Source organism: Tauraco erythrolophus, chromosome 29 (assembly GCF_009769465.1).
Source record: "Tauraco erythrolophus isolate bTauEry1 chromosome 29, bTauEry1.pri, whole genome shotgun sequence".
In the NCBI taxonomy this organism is placed as follows: domain Eukaryota; kingdom Metazoa; phylum Chordata; class Aves; order Musophagiformes; family Musophagidae; genus Tauraco; species Tauraco erythrolophus.
In genome coordinates this window covers 4,971,799-4,986,202 of record NC_141493.1, presented here as the reverse complement: position 1 = coordinate 4,986,202, position 14,404 = coordinate 4,971,799, and the positions used below count along the sequence as shown (strand labels likewise).

General features: G+C 41.5%; 1 protein-coding gene across 1 annotated transcript; it reads right to left on the bottom strand.

Moving 5' to 3' along the window:
- Positions 1 to 8,307: 8,307 nt before the first annotated feature.
- On the bottom strand, positions 8,308 to 11,485 carry GKN2 (gastrokine 2). The gene is made up of 6 exons (XM_009984233.1): positions 11,474 to 11,485; positions 10,860 to 10,913; positions 10,202 to 10,333; positions 9,584 to 9,694; positions 8,968 to 9,121; positions 8,308 to 8,387 (listed from the first exon to the last, which is right to left on the bottom strand). The coding sequence occupies exons 1-6, from the start codon at positions 11,483 to 11,485 to the stop codon at positions 8,308 to 8,310; spliced, it is 543 nt and encodes a 180-aa protein (XP_009982535.1).
- Positions 11,486 to 14,404: the final 2,919 nt, after the last annotated feature.

Sequence of the window (14,404 nt, the reverse complement as noted above, 5' to 3'; positions counted from 1 at the left end):
ATTCACTAAAAAATGCTGTTTAAGTACAGCCTTAAAAATTCAAAGATTAAAATGTATTACCTTTCAGTTTCTGTAAGTTAATGATTGGAATTATACTGGATAAATTAGGGCTGTCAGCAGCCTGTCTCACCTATGTTTGCCGTACAACTTAATATCAAATTTTGTCTTTTCTATCTTTTTTGTAGGGAACCTGCATCGAACTTCTCATTAATTTTGGTTTTGATTGCAGCAAAAATTCCAAATATGGCCTGGTCCTCTTACTCTGGCTTCTGCAACTTTATTATTTAGGGTTTCGGAATACTTATGTATTGGTTAGCAGGAATTACCTAGGAAATTACGGAGGAATTTGATCAAATGCTGTTAATAGCTAGCTGGCTTCGCAAGGCAACTACTGAATTATCCTCCCTGGAAAAGTCTCACATATATCCAAGGCCAACGCACTGAAGGACTAACTGCTCTCCAAATTTAACTAGCATATCAAAAATGTGACTTTGTTTTGGCAGCTTTAAAAAAAAATAAATCACGATGGGCAGGGAAAATGAGAGTCCACAGGTAATAGGTCTATGCAAGTATCTTTACAGCCAGGAAACTCACCTCACTGATGCACAGATTGTTTTCTGATTAGCTGCCACATCAGTTTGAGAGCATTTTAATGGTAGCATACACCTCCAGAGGCTACTTGCTCTCAGGTAATATTTATACTGTATTAACACCTGTGAGGCTCAGGATCATGAAAATACATTTTAACTGGAGAAATTTTAATCAATCTCCCACTTTTTAGACTCTAGTACTGCTAGCTCTATCATTCTTGCTGTGTTGTTATCTACTTCACAGCTGTTTAGCACCTGTAAGCTATGCAGAAATACTCCTCTATCCAAAGGATCCCACCCCTCTGGTAGTTCCTCACTTTTAATTAGCAAGACCCCCACATTTAAGATTGTGGCTTGGGGGAGTCTGTAACGTGCTTTAAATCATGCTGCACATCTCCCAGTTTTTCTCGGGGCGGCTTGGCAGACAGGAGTGTCTTGTGAAGCGCGGATGGCAGCTTATCTCACTGAGAGCATGGAACAAGCCCCTCGCAGTCCCGGGTGTTAAAGGGCTCGACTTATCTGGAATGAGTGGCAGAGTGCCCTGGCTCGGCTCAGTGCATTGCACCCAGGGACAGTGCTTAATGTGCTGCTGTCAAACACCTCCCAGTGTGCTCAGGGCAAATTTCGGAATCGGGGAGCTTCTTTAGGTGAAAACAGTCCCTGCTTCCTGTCAGAGAGGATGGAAAAGGTTATTGGCTACCACTGTTGGCTCAAGCCTTAGTGTCCTCGTGTCTCAATTTAAACATACTTTTAAATGCTTAACAGTCCTTACGTGATCATCACGGTGCTAGCAGGAGAAAGGGGAAACTCCCCAGCAGTTGGCATCGTGACTATTGTGGTATGTATGGGATGTGTAGATGTACCGTGTCCTACCTGGGAAGTGCTGGGCAGGATTTACAGCCTGCAAACAGATAAAGGCCTTAGCTACCTTTATAGTCTGGGCTGTCCTGAAAGCTTTCAGAATTACAAGAACCTCCTGAGAAAAAGCAGTACAGCTTTACCCCTCTATCCTCCTTTACATCCCCACACCAGCTCTCATTCTAGTACCAGCAAATTTCAATGTGATTTTTAAAGGATGCTTTCTCCAATCTGAGAGTAGCCACAAAAGCTACATTCGCTCTTCTGCACCACAAGAAATGGCTGGAGTGACTTGAGGACCCCATTCAATAGGTCTCAATCACCTTCCTCTCTTTATACAAATGCTCAGAAAACTAAATAAAGTGGGAACTACCAAGTCCCCTGAGTCTGGATGCCTCTTACTGAGCTGAGAGAAAGAGCAAAGAAAAGAACCTGCAGAATAGGAAGAGAGATGCCAAACCAGCAGAGGATGTGGCCATGACGAGAGGTAAGAACAGAAGGACCTGCCTGCAAGAAACAGAGACCTGGCTACAAAACTCCAGCCAGACTGCAGCCTCCTTTCTCCCCTGGTACCCTCAAAAAAAAAAAAAACCCAAACCCCCAAACCAAAAAACAAGCCAAGAGCACATAATTCTTCTGTGGGTTATTCCTGAGGGAAGAGCCTGGCCACGCAGGATCGGGCAGAAGCAGAGACAGATGAGGCTGGTTAGATTTCACTTGATGGCCACGAGGTTGTGATAAGGAGAGGAGATGAGAAGAAGCAGGAGTGTGGGGGCTTCCCCCCCGCCTCATGGTCAGTGTGTGATCAGCCTTTGTCAGATTTATCTTCCGTCTGCTGCTGCAGTGCTTTTCTGAAAGGGACAAGATTTCACTCGTTCATATGAGATCTTGTGAATCTTCGCTACTTCTGTTTCCAGAACATTTCAAAGTCTTTGATTAATAAACCTTGTGCAAATGCAATGCCTTATTAGATAATGGAATATATATACCTATATTAAAGAGAAAAAAAACCTACAAATATTGAGGGATCAAAAAAGAGGGGAAAATGGGGCATAATTACATGTGAAAAGAAATGTCCCACTGGTTTGGAAATCTGAAAGAATTCTAATCCTCTGCATCCTGACTCAGCTTTTACCTCCTGGGGAGCAGGTCTCAGGTTGACGAGGATTAATTTTATTTTATTTTTGAGTTATGGTTTGCTCCTAAACGGTGTTTTTTCTAAGCTCATGACAGCAAGATGCTACTTAACAGCAATCCCAAATTCAGCCTGTAATAAGGAAAACGAAACCGCTGAGGTTACTGTAACAACTTGCCACCTAGTGGTCAATCCAAAGCCCATTCGGTTCTTAGCTCGAAAGGAAAGTGAACACGTACCACCAGGACGGATGATATGCCTCGGAAAAACTAGTATGGCTCACTAGCCAAGACATTTACTTATTTTAAACAAGAAACTGTGCAAAACCCAGCTGACTTCCTCTCCAGGCAATAATTTAGAATCTGAGTGTTTAAGATGAGGCACCTTGGTTCAAACTGAGCATGCACTTTCCCGGTACTGCAGCGTGTCCTCTCTTCTCCTTGCACATGGATCTTGCCATGCTGTTCGATGCTTGACCACAGCAATTTGCTCCTGAGTGGTTGGTGGTTCTAGAGACACACTCAAGAGGCAAGTTTTTGTCTTCTAAAATTAAGAATTTTTTTTTTTTTTTTTTTTTTTTGGGCCTCGTGACTATGCATTGTTAGTACAAAAAGGGTGGGAAGACCCAGCGAATGAGGACACTTATTCACATCTCTGGCTTGCCAGCCCAGACCGCACAATTTTTCTCCACCAGTGGAAATTCTGTCTTACAAGGGAAAATTTGCTAATGTTAATAGCTGTCCCTTTTCATGACTCAAACGTGTTTTCACATATCAGACAAGATATATGAAAGTCTGCCACTCCTTCTAATTTAAGCAATTTCTTTCATTTAAATGGTATTGCTCACCAGGGTAAGACTTTCCGGGTTAACCTCTGATTTTAAAACGATCACAACTGGCAAAGGCGTCATACCTTGACCTTGGTAAACAGTCTTGTGCGCTGGGAAGTCTGGCAAGGTGGTGGGGGGAGGTTCTCAGTGGAATGGGTTCAGCGATCTTGGATTCATGTGCAGCACAGGTGACGAGATAAATCGGTGTCCTTGGCAGTGAGGGACCATAGAGGCTTCCTGCCCACTGATATGTACAAGGATCAAGAAAGGTTAATTGCAGCAGAGTTGGAGATGTGACTGGAACGTGTGCTAATTCTGCCCTCCTCAGATGCTTGACATATTTTAGCTGCCTGTCAGTGTGCACCCAATGATACCATTGCTTGGATTCCTGGCATGCCTTTGGACACCTTTCAGGCTTTTTAAAAAAGCTGGGAGGAAATAATCAGCATCATTCTGATATTCCAGCCTAGGATAAATATTGTTTTAACTTTAAAAAGCTGCCAGTACATACACATACAGATACTCGCTCAGTCACACCCAGACACACTCCCCTATGTTCTCCCTTCCACATAAAACAAATTCCCCACCTTTTTATAGAGAAAGCCTAGCTGAGAAGCTAAACTTCCAAAACATGCATATTACTTTGATGGAGAGGAGCTCTTGTAAAGATCACATAACTTTCAAGATAATAAGAGTCACATCCTGATACTCTCATCCTCTCTAGACTCTTTCTGCCAACATGTCTTTAGGATCTAAGCTTGTGCACTGGCTCCTCTCTTCATTTTTGTGACAGATCTGGGTTCTAATCCCGATAGGATAACCACAGCCCTGCCCCTCTCCTGATGCAGATATGCCAGTTGCCTGTGCTATTTTCAAGGTGTTAATCTTATGCTTAACACTAATAAGCCTCATGGACAATCCACTCCACACAGTAACCATAGGCAGCCGTTATTAGGATAATAATTGTTTTGTTGACTGCTTTGTTGACTGTGAACATAACTCTCTCTTCCATTGATTCTGAGAATGGTTGCTGGCTGGTCTCCACTCAGGCAGTGGCTGCAATCCTCTGTGTTTCCCTTCTGTGGAAATCAGTGGGAATTTTCCATCATTACAGTGGGAAATCTCATGGATCACAAAGTAAAAAGATCCTTATCAATAGGTAACCCATGAAGCTACTGATATCTAACAAGCTCTATGACAGCAGATGCTTCATGTTATATGGAACACGCCTAAGTTAAGCCATAGATAAAAGGAAAGCTACGTATTTCCTTCACACCACGAGCATTTGGTCCAGACCCTTTGCTGACAGGCTCTGGATTTAAAGATTAAAAACATTTTCAGACTACAGTTACTTAAGGCAACAGATGGACCACATCTTCAGGGACATCTTGTCTGTTGTTGCTGCTTTTTGCTTCTTTGGTCTTTCCCTGTAGTCCAGTAATAACACCCATCACCCTGCAAGACAAGAAAAATAGATTAATTGTACGGTAAACTATGGCATAGTCAGCAAAGAGTGAAATAGCAGGAAATATCACTGGCCATCTGCATGGCCTTATCTGTCAAACAGATAAAAGATAAAAATTCTTTCAAATGCATAGGTCCTTTTCTCTGCTTTTATTCAGAGCTGGGTGTACATTCCTGCTTGTCCTGTAGTATGTCCTGCTCATGTGAAAACAGACCATTCCCTAAAAAACCCGGGCAAGGAGAAGGTGGGCATATGGGTCATGTGGTATGTGATTCTTCCTCTGCCTCCTTTTCTCTTTGTTGCGAGTTGCACCCCAAAGGTACAGCAAGGTCACAACAGACTTGCCTCCAGGATGCTCCACCCAGAAGAGTTTCCTCTAAGCTGTGCACTCTGGCATTGGTGGTGCTGCAGGAGTAGATGGGTAGTCAAAGCATTTATCAAACAATAAACACAGTAGTCAAAACATAAATATATTGCTAACAGGTCTGACTGGTGTAACAAGATTGTGAACTAAAAGAAAAGATAGAAACAATCTTCTACCATGTTTGAGTACATGAAGGGCAGAAACACTACCTCCCTAGCTCAAACAAAATTGAATGGCAGATAATAAGGTATCGAGGCTTGTTTCAGAGTGCTTTGTACAACTATTTGCTCTAGTATCAAGTGCAAATCTACTGAGCTTCAAAATTAGTAGGCAGTAAACACTAAAAGCTTATTGGTAAGCTTTTAGATGTAAATGCAATTCTTTTTAAACAAAAAATGTAAGATCTCAACTATGCTTATAATTTAAATGAAATTCAGTCAAACCACAGAAAAATATGTGTTTTTTAAGCCATAATTGAAGACTGAAGAGCTGGATTGAGTTCCTGCCTCGGTCACGGACAATTTCCATGACAGCAGTGAACCCTTCAGAGAAGGTTGTGCTTCAGTTTCCCATTGACAGTACCAAGGCAGCACTGCATCCCTTATTTTGTCCGTTTGGAATAGTCCCTGTGATCTGTAAGCAACTATCCAAGAGGAGGAGAGAGTCTCTTCACATGAGTAGTGCTCTTTGTCAACGGAGGAGTTCAGCCCTGCATCTTTTATAACCGTGCATAACCACTCCTGTTGCTTTATTCAGATCTCACTCATGTCTCAGAACACTGTTCCATTAATAAATGAATGTAGTATGCAGAGGGTTGCTTTAAAGTAACTAATTCTGATTAAACTGGTAGCAACTGGGTGAGAGTGTCAAAGGACCATTATTACACTACACACAGAGTAAAAGTTCAGATTCATCTGTACTGCAGTTAGACAGAAAACTAAATCCTATTGACTAATCATTTTACATAACTTTGAATTAAATAATAAATCTTAGAAAAATAAGACTCAGCTTTGTTCGTACATCTAGTCTGCCTCTCTGGAAGCTCTACCAGTTTTTTCCTTTGGGATCTACTTTCATCTCTGGTCTTCAAACTTTCACTGGATAGTTGATGGTAGGTCAGCATCCCTAAAGAAACAATCCAAAGATGTATGAAGTCTGAGATAACAAGAATCACAGAATCATTTAGTTTGGAAAAGACCTTTAATATCATCAGCTCCAACTGTTAACCCAGCACTGCCAAGTCCACCACCACACCATGTCCCTAAGCACCACATCTACATGTCTTTTAAATACCTCCAGGGTGGTGACTCAACCACTTCCCCAGGCAGCCTGCAGTGCGTGACAACCCCTTCCATGAAGAAATTGTTCCCAAATCCAAGCTAAACCTCTCCTGGCGCAATTTGAAGCCATTTCCTCTTGTCCTATTGCTTGTTCCTTGGGAGAAGAGTCCAACACCCACCTTGCTACAACCTCCTTTCAGGTAGTTGTAGAGAGTGATAAGGTCTCCTCTCAGCCTCCTTTTCTCCGGGCTGAACAACCCCAGTTCCCTCAGCCACACCTCATAAGACAGTCATTTTCTAGATTTTGAAGGGCTTGGCTGACTCTGGGCAGGGGTGGAGCTTGTCCTGACTTTCATGTCCTCTAAGAGAAGAATACACAAAGAAAGGGTTGACACATGACAGTTGTCACTTGGAAGCTAGATTAGGGCTTCCAACTGTTTTGAAGGTCTTGAAACAGTCTTTCTGGACACTGCAATAACAAAAGCTTTGAAAGTCACCACCCACATGACTACTCTTGCCAAGCAGTGCTCTCAAAGAGTCCTTTGAGGTGTTTCACATTCCCCGTGCATCAGCCAAGAACATCACAACTACAACTCCTAGTTTCTCTTCCCACCAGTGAGCTCCACTTCAAAATACAGCTCATCAGGCTACCCTGTATCTTGCAGACACACACAAGCATTCCTGGATTTAATTACCAGAGTTTGACTCTCCAGAAACATTCTTTGGATCACCAAGAACCTGCAGCCTGTTGTGAATACAATTAACCTAAAAGAATAGTTTAACCATATGATAAAATGATTTTTTAATAAATAGTAGATGGTTTGACCAGGAATCTGATTTGAAAATAACAAATTACAGATCTGGGACCAGTATCCTGGAGTCCAAAGGAAGGCCTTGCCCTCTGGCAGTCCTTCAAGGCTTCAATAAACGGTAAACATTTAGTCTTCAGCCCCCAAATACACACTTCTTCCAAGCACTGATGGAAAGGATGTGCGAATTCGACCGTTCACCGAGATCTACCAGAAGAGCAGGCCGAGCAGCACCAATGCTGCCTCATCTTGTATTTCAGTCAGCTCCTGACACAAACTACTCTCCAGCGTATGTGGGGCACTCAGCAAGTGGTCACAGCTTTTTTTACACTGACGTTGTGTGAAAGCATGACTTTATTCTGGGTTAGGAACTTTTTAAGACAGGGATGGTCTCCTCTACCCGGGTTTGAAAAATGGCCAGAACAAAAAGCTCTCTGACCCATCACACCTGTTCAAATTGCTGTAAATTTTCACTGGCCTTGCAGAATTCAAGCTTCTTTGCAAGTGTTGGTAACATAAATCTGTTCCCTCCCGTTATCTATCTGTTAATCCGTTCTCTCCCTCCCTCCAGCAATCATACATAGGGTGAGTCAGCACCTGAAGAGGCTGGGTGATGATGCCAAAGGGAAGTTCTCCACTGGAAAAACCTATTCTGCTACTGTTTCTTCATTGGCACAATACCTAGGTCGTGTGCAGCCTGAGCACAGGAATGCACCAAAGGGAAATACATCTCTCTGTAGGAATACTAGCAATGCCCACTTTATTTTCATTCTGCTTTTGGATGAAGAAAAAGACAAAGCATTTTAATTACTGCATTATCTTTATTTGTGTATCATAAGTTTGTTACACTCAAAGCTTTGGATAGGCAAGCTGAGTCCAACACCGAGTTTTGTTCCAGTTGGAGAACATGGCTTACCATCACAAAAATATGCAAAGAAACAAGCCATTTCCATGCAGTAGAACTGTCAAGATCCAGCCTACTTGGCTTTTTCACAGATGTTAAGGCGCAAAACGCCTGGAATTCCTGCAGCGGCACAGCCATGAGGATCCCTTAGAGCTAAAAGAAATGAGAAAATGAAGATATTATCAGTGACAAGATGCTTGTATCCAGCAAGGAAAAGTCCATTAAATACACAAATTTCAAATTCCCAATTACGGTCCTATTGAAGGCTCCTGTTGGTCTCAATGGATACATACTGTGTAAAGCTTTTAGGATGTTAACTCAAAGAGAGGAAACGTCTGTATGGCTTTAAATCACCTTTGTGCTCCTCCTTTCCCAACACCCACATACAGCAGGTAGCACGCTGGCATACTGTAGGTGCCTTGTGGGACCATTGTATCATTAGGGCATAAGCTGGGTACTGCTGCTACACTCTGGCTTCCTCTGACACCAGGCAAACCACTTTGGAACAGCTCTTCCAGGTGTTTCGATGCCTAATGATGAAAAACAGCACTCTACCAGATTTTCCAAAGCACCCCAAAGCCTTACCCTTTCAATCCTGCTAGGTAGTTTACTCCTTCTCTCTAAAATGGGGCAATATGTTCCTGCCTCAAAGGCACCACAGGATCTTGGGTTTAAAGGACAGAGAGGTGCTTATGCACTGTAACAGAAACAATATTCTGATCTTGCAACTTACGTTCAGCCCTTTCCAGCCTGTAGAGCGGCAGGCCTGAGCAGAGGCGTTCAATGGGTCTACCATAGCGAAGCCAGTCTTTGAAATCCCCAAACCAGGAGTGGGCAGATTGAAACTGTACCCACACATTGCGTCGGTTGTACACTTCCCTCAGAACCTTGAAAGAAAATGTCAGACGTCATCAGTAATGTAGCTTTGGCTTCACTCTACTAAGACATCCTTTGAGAAAATTCCAGAATCTAAAGTCACCTTCTTTTGCCTCACACAAAGCATTAGCTAAAGAAGCTACATGCTTTTAAAGAAAATAAATATTTTCAATCTATTCAGAAACAAAGTCTACTAGATACTAGTTCTGTCAACATGGCAAAATTGAGTTGTGTGACTATCATAGTAAGTGTTAGGCTGTCATAAACCTGGCCAGAACTCAAGTTCATCTCCAGGCAATACTTCCAGTCACCTTCATGAAACCTTTGCTTGAACAGAAAAGTCAAAGTCTGGTCAAAGCCAGTTGATTTCTAAATTCTGTCTGAGAATTCTCAGAGTGGAGGGCTCCCATCACACCACCCAACTCATGCAGTAGCCTTTCTTGTACACAGCACGGGTTTCACTACAAAGTCACCTTTTTCTCAAAAGCCGTGCGTCCAATTTCTTGCAGCTCTGGGATGTCTTTCTTATTTATTTCCAGGATAAAGCAGGCATGTCGTGAAAATAACCTTGTTGCAATATACCCCTGTGATTAAAAAAATTATGGTTAATTTAATTAATTAAAAATGGCTACCACTAATATTAGTTTTTTCTCCTAACTCTTTAAGACAACCTAGAAGAAACACAAAGTGGCTCCACAGCCCACTATTGTGCAATGACTCTGCATTTACACTGTCACCTTTGGGGAACAGAAGCAGCCCGCTCTCACTAATGTCTGTCCCTAAAACTGGAAGTATCTTTTCCACAGACTTCTGCTGCACTTGCTGTACATGAGTGATGGTATCCCAGTCTCAACCCTCTTGCATGAAGGTCAGTTACATTCCTCTTGTTTTTCTGGCCCACCATGACAGCCTTTTAAACTGCACCGTCGTACAGGTGAAACAAAGAGATGGCCTAAGAGGAGGAAAGGTGACAGGAGTCTTCAATGAAGCAGTGTTTCAGGACAACTAATGGTGACAATACACTAAAATAATAGCTGAGTTTAAAAACTTCCTCAAAGATTAAGTCTAGGCAGATTCTTAGGTTTACTTACACGTGAGTAGTCAAAAATGCTGTCAGAGGACTGCGCGCCAGAACGGATGTGGACGTCAACAATATTTCTCCCATTGTCGATAGTCATGGTTCCAGTGACATAGCCCTTGTTAGGATCTTTCAGGACATAGGACTTTGGAAAAAAAAAACACAAAATCACAAAATCACTGTTCATCATTTGGCTTGCACCTTTAAAAAGTGCAATATGAACAAATGAGTTCTCTCAAATAAACAAGTATGATTGCTTTATGTAAATACTAAATCCCTCAACAACCCTCAAGCAGTATCAGGAGGCCCTTGAGGTAGAGATTAATTACGCAAGAGCGAGTCAGGCTGACAAAGCAGGGGACAGGCCCTCACTGCAGGCTAAGGAAAGACAGCATGGGGCATCCCAGTCATTATGTGTGGCAGCAGGGACCAGTAGGATGCTGCAACAGCTTCCAAAATTTAGCTTAAGCTAAGTGGACCTATGCCCCCACAGCTGCCTCTTTGGCTTATATGACTATCATCTTTGGCAAAGGCTATTTTTAACTATGCTTGGCAATAAGTATCTTGTTAGTTTCTTCTATGTTTTTCTTCCTATTTTATTCACCCTGTGCCCAGGAATCTAATGCATTTTAAATGAGTACTTGCACTAGAAGGCTTATCAGTCTACTTACGTCCAATGCAGAAGCCTGAGTCCAAAATACTCCCAACAAAACGAGGACTGCAGCCTGTAAAAGGAATATGCATTCTCACTCAACAGAAACGCCTGGCAGTGCCATAAAAATAACCGGTTCATCAACTGGGGGAAGCAGCTACAGCATCAGTTTGAAAAACAACCCACTCAACACATGTATTAGTTGAAAATAATTACAACTCTTCATTGTGAAATTCTCACTATTAGGCTCTTTTGCCTGTAACTGAGAAAGCAGAATAACAACCATTGTATTTTCTATATTTTTCAAAAGTCACAGTCCTTTGATACCATGTTACTTCTTGATTTGTCTCTACAACTGTAATTACTAAATCATAACTAAATCCCCCTTCTGAGTCGTAATCGAGTTCTGCGTTCTTTGCTCAAATGATGCTTCCACTGACTCCAAGGGTTACTGCACACCAAGAAATACAAGTTTCCCACTGAACAACCCAAAGAAACAATACACAGATCATATTAGTTCCTGTAATAAAAAAAACTTGGACCACTTACATGAGCATCTTCTTCTCTATCCTTTTGTTTTTAAAAATAAGGAACTTTTGCTAATAGAAGTTCAATAAAAATGGATATACTCACAAATCCGTTCATTTTTCTTTCAGATAAGAACAAGAGGCTGCAGAAAGTAGGAATGTGAGAAAATCCCAGAGACCTTCAACTTTTATATCTTGCTGGAGGTGTGGGAAACACCTGACAGAACTTTTCTTCATGACTCAGAACAAGTCCGTATCTACATTGTAAGCCTCATATCTGAATTTTGGGTTGGCACAGATAACCTGACCCCGATATGTTAAAAGCACTCAGTAAATCAGCTTTTGTAAAATTAATGACTCTGCAAATGGCTATTGTTTACTGGTTTAAACTCTAGAGGAGTTCCCACTCTTGTTGGTTCCATTTTTTCAGTATTTAACAGGATATTGTCCAGAATTCAATGGCATCAGGAATAACTGATTCATTCACACAAATTGCATTTTGTCTTCTGAAATATAAACCCTAGTATCCTGATAGTCTGCAGACAATTCCTGGAAAGAAACACTTATGTCATGGTGGCCTACGTGCCAGCCACTGAACAGACCAAGTCTTCAGCCATTTCTTTCATCTAATCTATGCAGGAACTCTTAATGAGAAGTGCTGCTCCTTTTTGATCAGTTACCATGATGCATACAACAGTAATTGAAATTAGTGACACAATTAAGAATAACAATTGTGCTTCACAGGACAATCTGGTAACTTCTAGCCTCCTCAGCACACAAAGGGTGGTGTCAAACTTCAGAGGATGTGTGGGTCACACAAGGTCGCAAAACAAAAGGAGCAGGATGGGGGTTCCTTCTTTAAAGCCACCACTGTTTTCTGTGTTTTATGAAAATGTCAATGACCACCTGATATTGTCATGAGAAGTATTCTCCTATGACTATGACCTTGCCTGGACTCCTCCTCATCCGTGACTCCATGTCAGCCAGTACCCATACCTTGACGAATCACACTGTGCTTTCTACCTGAAAGTCAGAATTGAAGCCTATTCCCTTCTAATAAAACAAGAACTCAACATAATAGCCAGCACGTTTCTGTAATCTCAGTCATCAGAAAAAACGTGAAAGAGACTGTATGGAAATCTCTCTCAGCAAACAGGCCTCAATGAAAAAAAGGAAATTGCACCTAACCCCACACAGAAAATGTTATCTCAGGTGTAACAAAGCTGTGCTGCTAAGCAATATATCAGAACACGTATAACCAGATATCAAATTGTGGCAAGTGCAGTTAGATTAGACTAATTAGATTAACGTTACTCTTGAAAGCTCACTCTGTCCCGTCTTCTCAAAAGATTCTTTGTTTCTAAGATTACAGATATGTCAGAAATACTCAGAGTAGATTTCTGTAGTCAAATAAGCCTTTCATAGCAGGAATCTCACAGGGTTCAGGCACCACAAGCTAAACCAAAAAGCTTTAGTAAGTTTTAAATGCTTTTCAACTAAAGCTTGATTTAACTTTCCATTAGGCATTATGTTATTGCTCACCAGCCTGGGCTGCAGCACCAAGGACACTGTTGCATCTTCCACAGCCAGGAGAAAATGGCCTGCCTCTTGTAGGCAGGATCGGTACCTTGAATTGATTAGTTAATTAGTTTCATTACATTCAACTCAGTCCAGCTGGCTAATAATGATCTGATGCCATATTATGTCTTCACATATTCATTTCTTTTGAAAAACACCCAAGAAGCATGAGCTTCTGCCTTCTTAATCATCAATATACTTAGGTCCTGGTAAAAGCAGAACAACAGGTGAAATCAACAGTTAATTAGCGAAGGAAAATTACAACAACAGCCATGATGTCATGATTTTCACCTTACATTGGTCTGAGTGAATTTTGCTGACCCAATCAGACAAGGCCAAAAATTAACTTCTAAAAAGCATTTGACTAATTAACATTATTGCAAGAGAGAACACACTCCTAGTTGCCTCAGGCAAAGCCCAGGTATACTTCCAATAGGAAACCCTTGCTTTTTGGAGACTTTTTCCCCCACAGTGGATCCACACATCTACCAGAAACACAACTAGAATTAGCATGGGTGCACCCAGAGGCAAGATTATCCATGACTATGCCAGAGTCCTCTAAGCACTCTTCTTTATAGAGTAACTGAAGTAAAGAGCTGCATAAGAAGGGCTGTCACCTGCTCTAATTTCACCGTTGCCCCTCCTCAGGCAGAGGAAGGTTTAGCTTAGGAAGCCTCAGAACCCCGTGGTGAACATGACATTTCACAATGATGCCTACAGTCTTCTTGGTTTGGATAATTTGATCTAGGTGAAGACCCTCAAACTTTTCCCCAAATAAAATCACTTTTTCCTCAACTGTTACACTTGCATTCAGATTGGTCACGTCAGGGAAGGCAGCGGGAAGTGGAATTTGAGTAATGTTAAGAATGAGTAATACGTTGTTATGATACAGCAATGTTTATTGTCGCAGGAAACTTGATTTCTCTGTTAGTTTCAAAAGGCCGAATATTTTCAAATACATTCTAATTTACCCTGATGAAACATGATTAAGATAGAAAATTACTCGTAATCTGCATAAGTAAAATTGCCAGAAGAATTCGACCCATTATTTGGCACTGTCATCCACTAAAAATCATTCAAACAAAAGAACCTTGACAATCAAATGAAAAGAATAATTGTACAATTTCAGTTCAAGTCTGATTACCAAATAGGAATTTCAACACATGAGGGAGATGGATCCAATCAAGTCAAGGTGAGATTATACTATCATAATAAACTCTCCTGGTGACTCATGGCAGCTTTTTCCAGGTACTTTTCAAAAATATGTACTATATCAGGGAGTGAACAGGTAGTGAGAGAAAAGTAAAGAATGAAGCAACACCTCAAAAAACCAACAGAAGCCTCTGTGCTTCCATTTGCATTCAGCAGGGCAAGCCACACATAAAGATAAAGATAAAGATAAAGATGGGGTGACACAGCCTAGAAAAATCTGTGTAGCACAAGGACAGGTCAAGCAGAT

Coding starts and splice junctions, on each gene's coding strand:
- GKN2 (XM_009984233.1), bottom strand. Junction 9,122..9,583: donor GCACGGCTTTTGAGAAAAAG/GTGACTTTGTAG, acceptor TTTTCTTTCAAG/GTTCTGAGGGAAGTGTACAA. Junction 8,388..8,967: donor CAGGCTGGAAAGGGCTGAAC/GTAAGTTGCAAG, acceptor CATTTCTTTTAG/CTCTAAGGGATCCTCATGGC.